This window comes from Dipodomys ordii, unplaced genomic scaffold (genome assembly GCF_000151885.1).
Source record: "Dipodomys ordii isolate 6190 unplaced genomic scaffold, Dord_2.0 Scaffold2, whole genome shotgun sequence".
NCBI lineage: Eukaryota > Metazoa > Chordata > Mammalia > Rodentia > Heteromyidae > Dipodomys > Dipodomys ordii.
The window spans coordinates 502,989-510,861 of record NW_012267218.1 but is presented as its reverse complement, the minus strand read 5'-3'; the positions used below and the strand labels follow the sequence as shown (position 1 = coordinate 510,861).

The window sequence follows — 7,873 nt, the reverse complement described above, 5'->3', positions numbered from 1 at the left end:
AAAAAAAAGAGTGCTAGCCTTGAGCACAAAAGCTCGGGTAGCGCCCAGCCAGTCCCTCAGTTCAAGCCCCAGGACTGGCACAAGAAAAAAAAAAAAAAAGGAAAAGAGAAGAAACAAACAGGAATGAATTCCCATCCTGACTTGACGAAGATGACCTAATAATACTATAAATGCCATCCGGAACAAAACTAACATTTAGAAAACAACAATGTGACTTAGACTCCTTCCAAAATAACACATTGTCCAGCACACAATAAAAATCATCAGATCTGTTAGGAAACGGGAAAAGGCAACCATAATCAAGGAGAATTTCAATAGAAAAGATCCCTGGATGAGTGGACTTTGGAATCCTACTTTTAATACTAAAAGATTTATAAATATCTCCAGGGATCAGAGGATTAAATGACCAGTGAGCACACAATTGGGAAATCCCAACAGAGAAAGGAAAATGTTTCTAAAACAAGACTGAAATGGAGCTAGCTTGGTGGTACATGCCTATAATCCATGGACTACAGGCCAGTCTGGGCAAAAGCCCTGTCAAAAGATAATAAAAATAAAGTAACAACTAGAATTCATCGAATAAATAAGAATCCACATAGACATGATGGTATCTACTAAATTCATGTATTTTTAGGAATACAGTGTTAGCATTACTTCTTACAAAATCCTGGGTCATTACAAGGGGAAAGCACAGGAATCTCCACTGGCAGCAGGGGCCCGAGCTGAGACGGAGGGGCAGCCTCTCATCTGGGGTGGGCTAACAGAGATCTCTGTCCCGATCCAGCAGTGAGAGAGCACCAGACAAACCCAGACCGAGAAACTACGAAATGACCTGGCTTTTATGTCAGGGACATAAAAGTCAAGAAAACACCAAAGATCCGTCCCCAGTGGAGGGGACAAGTGCGGGCCAGGTGGACCCGGGCCCGGGTCTTCTTCCTACAGGGTGCTGCCTGAGAATCTGACACTTGAGTGGGCTTGGAGTTGGGGGCGGGGGGCATCACCCATCAGAGCTGACTTCCTGGTTTTGAAAGTTGCATTCTGATGACAAAGATCCTGTGTGCAAGCGACAGCTCCCAAGCGCTCAGGTGGCAGGCATCTGGTCAGCAGTGGCCCTCAAATGCTTCCAGGAAAGAATAAATGTTTCCTGGGACCTTAAGATTGCCTTAAAAATGTGGAAGTCCCAGGGAAGGGAAACAAGAGGTGTGTTCTTCGTTGTTGTTTCTGTTTTGTTTTCTTTTTGTCTGGGTCTTCACTTCTCTGTCTTTGGGAGGAAAAGGGCACAGAAATGGAGGGACAGAGATAAGCAAATGCAGCAGTGGTACACACTAGACCCTGTGCTGAAAATGAACCACTGCTTGTGGAGAAACGGAGAGAGTGAGGGAAGCGTGACATTGAACAAGGGAAATGTGTTCTTTACCTGAATTATGAAACCTTCTTTCTGTACATCCCTTTATAATAACAATACAACATTTAGCATTGTAGTCTTGTCCACTTAGCTAGATGTAAATTTTGCCTCAACCGAGGAAGGAAAATATGTTAGCTTTACGCTGCACCCGCCCATCTCCTGACTCCACACATAGGAGCCTTGCAAGGCTTCTGGTGTGTAAGCCCTCTTTTCTAAAATTAGGTTTGTACTCTCCCCCGGCCCCTGGCCATGCCAGGCTCTGATTCTAACTGTGGGATTGTGGGCAGCAGGGGTGGCCGTGGAATGCTCGTGTGCAGATCAGCAGTCAGTGAGGTGAGATCTCCCAAGGAGCTGCGGCAGACTCCTGTGATGGCGGCCGCATGGGGGCTGCTGTCCCTCCCTCCCTCCATCCCTTCCTCTGGGTCTTGGGGTCCAGCTCACCCAGTTGATGCCTGTCTCTCTGGCCAGACACCTGAGCAGGTGCGCTCGGCCTCTGCGCATTCGGCAAGCCTCCATGGGTCTCTGCGTCTGGCTTCAGCAGCCCTGGGCGCGGGCATGGACATGGCGGGAGTACCTGCCGACTGACTGGAGCCCAGGCTCCAATCACGTCCACGGGGCAGTTGGGCATGGCTGACCCGACCCCCCGGCCCTGGGCTGTCCTCAGACTCAGTGCCGGCTGGCACTTGGCACAGCAGTGTCACTAAGGACTCCGGCTGCCTCCTCAGCCACACAGCCCCACGCATCGGGCCTGCCGCTGCTGCCAGCACCAAGGAAGGAGCGAGGCTTTCCCTGAGTTACCCCGCTGTCCTGGTCGCCGTGGTCGGCCCGGCGTGGCAGGGAGGACCCGCCCACACGGGGGGGACACCTGACAATGACAGCTGGGCATCAGCTCAGCCTCACAAATGACCACGCGTAACCGGGCGCTGGCGGCTCACGCCTGTCATCCTGGCTACTCAGGAGGCTGAGATCTGAGGATCAAGGTTCAAAGCCAGCCCGGGCAGGAGAGACCGTGAGACTCCTATCTCCAATAAACCACCAGAAAACCGGAAGTGGTGCTGTAGCTCAAGTGGTAGAGCGCTAGCCTTGAGCTGAAGAGCTGAGGGACAGCGCCCAGGCCCAGAGTTCAGGCCCCATGGCCAACCAAAAAAAAAAAAAAAAAAAACCAAATGACCACACGTGGACTTCCATTCTCCTTCCTTCCTTCCTTCATTCCTTCCCTCCCTCCCTCCTTCCTTCTCTTTCTTTTGTAATACTGGGGTGTGAACTCAGGCTTGCGCTCACTAGGCAGGCATTCTACCACTTAAGCCACCCCTCCCTCCCTCCCTTTCTCCCTCCCTCCCATTTTGCTCTGGTTATTTATTCATTAATTTTATTTATTTACTTTTTGGTCAGTCGTGGGGCTCAAACTCTGGGCCTGGGCGCTGTCCCTCAGCTCTTCAGCTCAATGCGAGCGCTCTACCACTTGAGCCACAGCGCCACTTCTGGTTTTCTGGTGGTTTATTGCAGATAAGAGTTTCACGGACTTACCTGTCTGGGCTGGCTTTGAACCTCAATCCTCAGATCTCAGCCTCCTGAGTAGCTAGGATTACAGGCGTGAGCCACCAGTGCCCAGCTGGTTATTTATTTTTTTGCCAGTCCTGGGGCTTGAACTCAGGGCCTGGGCACTATCCTTGAGCTTTTGCTTAAAGCTAGCACTCTACCACTTGAGTTACAGTGCCACTTCTGGCCTTTTCTGTTTATGTGGTGCTGAGGACTTGAACCCAGAACTTCATGTGTGCTAAGCAAGCACTCTACCACTTGGCCATATTCCCAGCCCATGCTCTGGCTATTTTTGAGGTGGGGTCTCGTTTTGCCTGGGACAGCCTCGACTATAACCCTGTTCATGCTACCCTACTCATGTCGGCGGGAGCTGGCAGGCACGCACGACTGCACCCGCAGCTGGAGCGATGGCAGGCACCACAGAGCCTGCCATTGGTTAAGATGACATTTCCAGAAATTCCTTTTTGCCTGGGTTGGCCTCAAACTGTGATCCTTCTGATCTCAGCTTCCCAAGTAGTAGGACTACTGGGGTGAGACAATTCACTCACCTAAATGGCTGCACATTCTGACATTTTCCAGTCAAGGAGCAGATGAGCTTCCTGGCCCAGCCTTGGGACCACTCATGTGAGGAGGGGCTTTGTGCCACTGCTCTGCTCTGCTCTGCTGTGCAATGGAGCTGGCAGCCTGGGCACAGCACCCACATCCCAGACAGCAGACCCGCGGCAGCGGCCCCCAGACGCGCGCGGGCTCAGCCAGACCCCGCCCACCCCACTGCATCGCAGCCATCAGCGAGCTGAGGAGACCACCTTCAACACAGAACCAGCTGCGGACCAGCGTTAGTTGCGGTCCACAGGATGAACCAGCCCTTATTCCATTCCTAGGCCCTGGAACAACTTCGCTGTCTAAAGAACATAGCATTGACTCCACCTCAGTCAAGACCGGAACTCAGTTCAGCTTCAGCCAACGAACCCAGCGGCATCCACAGCCCTGATCCGTGGGGACTGGGCAGGGGCCGCGTCCACCACCCTGATCCTGTGGGGACTCTGGGCTGTGTCCACCACTCTGATCTGGGTGGGCTCGGCCATGGCACGTGCTGTGAGCCTGGTCTCCCCTGGCAGCTCCTCACCGTGGTACTTGCTGTGGCCTGGTCTCCGTCACCGTGGGACGTGCTGTGGCCTGGTCTCCGTCACCATGGGACATGCTGTGGCCTGGTCCCCGTCACCGTGGGACGTGCTGTGGCCTGGTCTCCGTCACCATGGGACATGCTGTGGCCTGGTCTCCGTCACCGTGGGATTGCTGTGGCCTGGTCCCCGTCACCGTGGGATTGCTGTGGCCTGGTCCCCGTCACCGTGGGATTGCTGTGGCCTGGTCCCTGTCACCGTGGGATTGCTGTGGCCTGGTCTCCGTCACCGTGGGATTGCTGTGGCCTGGTCCCCGTCACCGTGGGATTGCTGTGGCCTGGTCCCCGTCACCGTGGGATTGCTGTGGCCTGGTCCCTGTCACCGTGGGATTGCTGTGGCCTGGTCCCCGTCACCGTGGGATTGCTGTGGGCCTGGTCCCTGTCACCGTGGGATTGCTGTGGGCCTGGTCTCCGTCACCGTGGGATTGCTGTGGCCTGGTCCCCGTCACGGTGGGATTGCTGTGGGCCTGGTCTCCGTCACCGTGGGATTGCTGTGGCCTGGTCTCCGTCACCGTGGGACGTGCTGTGGCCTGGTCTCCGTCACCGTGGGATTGCTGTGGGCCTGGTCTCCATCACCGTGGGACGTGCTGTGGCCTGGTCTCCGTCACCATGGGACATGCTGTGGCCTGGTCTCCGTCACCGTGGGATTGCTGTGGCCTGGTCCCCGTCACCGTGGGATTGCTGTGGCCTGGTCCCCGTCACCGTGGGGCCTGGTCCCCGTCACCGTGGGATTGCTGTGGCCTGGTCCCCGTCACCGTGGGATTGCTGTGGGCCTGGTCCCCGTCACCGTGGGATTGCTGTGGGCCTGGTCCCCGTCACCGTGGGATTGCTGTGGGCCTGGTCTCCGTCACCGTGGGATTGCTGTGGGCCTGGTCCCCGTCACCGTGGGATTGCTGTGGCCTGGTCCCCGTCACGGTGGGATTGCTGTGGGCCTGGTCCCCGTCACGGTGGGATTGCTGTGGGCCTGGTCTCCGTCACCGTGGGATTGCTGTGGGCCTGGTCTCCGTCACCGTGGGATTGCTGTGGCCTGGTCTCCCCCGGCAGCTCCATCACCATGGCACATGTGTGCTGTGGGTCAAATGGAAGAGCACTAGCCTTGAGCATTAAAAGCTCAGGGACAGTGCCCAGAGTTCAGTACCCTCAGTTCAAGTCAGAGGAGGAAGAGAGGGAAGGGGAGGGGAAAGAGGGGGGAGGAAGAAGAGAAACATGGTCCCTGGTCGGGCCGGAGCACCCCCTTCCCAATGCTAAGTGGGCTTCTCGCGGGCTCTGCTGGCAGAATGACCCATGTCCCCACCTGCCTGCCCAGTGCTCACCCCTGCTCCCGTCTGCCTGCCCTGGCCGCACGGGGCTCCCCTCCCCTTGGACCCGCTGGAACCTGCTTCCTGCTGCTGAGTGCTGGGGACAAGGCAGACCATGAAGAATGTGGCAGAGCGTATCTACCCGTACTCCCAGGCCTCAGTTTCCCTTTGTGTATAATCCAAGTTCCGATGCTCTCAACCGTGGCCCTCCTAGGTCCCTACTGGCGTGGACAGCATGGGCAGCCTGGGGCTGGGCTGCTGCAGGGGGGCTGGTGTAGGCTGTCACCACAGGACACATGCCAGCGCCTGGGCCTGGCCGGCAGGGGTTAACGGGCCTGGCCACTCAGGACCAGCTCACGCGTGCGTCCTCCTCTGTCCCCCGGGCCTGTTTCCTCGGAGACACGGCAGTTAAGGCTGTTGCCAAGCAGTGCCAGCTGGCACGGTCCCTGGAGCCAGGCACCAAGGAGGCAAGGAGGAGCCTGGCAGGCAGTCCTCCGGGCAGGGGTGCGGGTGGCGCTGGTGTAGGCTTCCATCCTCCGGCAGGGGTGCGGGTGGCGCTGACTCACGGCTCTCATCCTCTGGGCAGGGGCTTCCAGCCGCCCGGGTGCTGGCAGTAGACAGCCTTCTGGGACCAGGACTGGCTGGTTCCGGTTCCAGGCCCCTTGGCCCTGGCTGGACAATCCGCCACTCTCTGCTCTGGGCGTGTGCAGAGGCCAGGGCGGCGGACCCGGGTGGGAGGGGACCGGTGTTTCAGGTGCGTGAGCACACCACCTGCCGTGCCGTCCTGTGCCCGAGCACACCGCCCTCCTCAGCCCCTGGCAGCCAAAGGCAGGCCCTTCACCGCGGAGTCTGCCGTGTGTCCTTGCCCAAGGAGGGTCTGGGCTGCACGCTAGCCAGGCACCTGCCCTGGGGTTCGATGTCAACCTCACTGGCACCAGGAATCCCCCAGCAGGCCCTTGCCAGCTTCCTTAGCCGGTGCCCACCTGCAGTGCTGCCCGTGTGCCACCTCCCCTGCCCGCTGCTCTCTGGCTGGCATGTTGGTTCTAAACAGATGAAGAGGACACACCTTGTTGGGACAAGAGCCTCTGGACCCCAGCTGGGAGCAGCTCCAAACTGCACAGGACAAACTGGTTTCAGGAGCACACATCCAGGCTCCCGGCACCCAGCACCTCTCACGTGGGGCTCAGGGAGGGCCACGTGTGCCTGCAGTGGAGAGGTGGCACCTTCGCCACCCGCCCCGGCCCCCACCACTGCCGCCAGCTCCACAGAGCGCCAACCAGGGGTATGAGGGATGGGAAAGCAGCATGGGCACACGAGGAGCAGAGGAGGCTGGGGCGTGAGGGGCTGGAGGAGGCTGGGGCGTGAGGGGCTGGAGGAGGCTGGGGCGTGAGGGGCTGGAGGAGGCGGGGGCGTGAGGGGCTGGAGGAGGCTGAACAAAGAAGTTATACATACATACATACATACACACATATATACACAAACATATATAAGCACACACATATATATATACATACATATGTACATACATATATACGTACATACGAACATACATACATACATACATATGCATGTATGTTTCTAGATGACCTACTAGGCTGTTTCAGAGTCACTACATCATTCCAGTCCTCACTCGACCAGTCAGGACTCAGAGCCTGTCTTCTCTGAAGACGGTGAGCAGACCTGTTCCCTAACCTTTGACTGAGACATTCCAACGCACACCATCTGTCTCAGAGGGTGTTTTGCAGGGTTCCTGATCACAGGACAGCTTCCTTTGTTCTGAGGCTTTTCAGCTCTTGCCTGCTCACTGACGGAAAAGTAGAGGTCTAGAGCAGGCAAGGTCCGCATTTATTTCTACTAAATAAATGCATCTGGGGACTCAAAGTGGGATGAGTCTCAAAACTCAAAGCTTTTGATATTTTTGGCTAGGCTGGCGGTGTGGGTCCCAGTCAACTGCGGTCCCAATGTGGAGAACTTGGGGGCAGATTTCACGCCTGGCCTGCCATGGGAGACGGAGGAGGAGGAGAGCGCGACTGAGGCCTGGCCGGTGAGCAGGGCCTCCTCCGGCTCCCGGATCTGCCACTGCAGCCCCGGCACGGGGTTCGGAAGGACTTGGCAGGTGCGCCGGAGACCACCAGAGACCACTGGTCTCTGTCACGCACGGCATCACTCGCAGCCGGAGCCCACACAGAAATGGCGCCGATATGACTCTGTGAGACTCTTATCTCCAGTTAACCACCAAAAGGCCAAAGTGGTTCAGCGGCAGAGCGCTAGCCTTGAGTGAAAAGGTTAAGGGACAGTGCCCAGGTCGAGCTGAAGCCCCAGGACCAGTGTGAAAAAACAAGGAAGGCACACGGTATCCGCAGAATGACACTTGCAGAGGCCATCTGGCCAGTTTACCCAATAAAATCCTGCTCCCCCTTTTCACAGCCGCACTTCCTGGCTCCCCCCCCC

General features: G+C 57.1%; 1 protein-coding gene across 1 annotated transcript in view; it reads right to left on the bottom strand.

Moving 5' to 3' along the window:
- Positions 1-7,315: 7,315 nt before the first annotated feature.
- The window catches only part of LOC105983012 (protein jagged-2-like), a 21,230-nt gene continuing 20,672 nt past the window's right edge, over positions 7,316-7,873 (bottom strand). The window contains exon 9 of the mRNA XM_013012744.1: positions 7,316-7,570. Within this exon, the coding sequence (XP_012868198.1) occupies positions 7,316-7,570 (255 nt within the window). The remainder of the gene's footprint in view (positions 7,571-7,873) is intronic.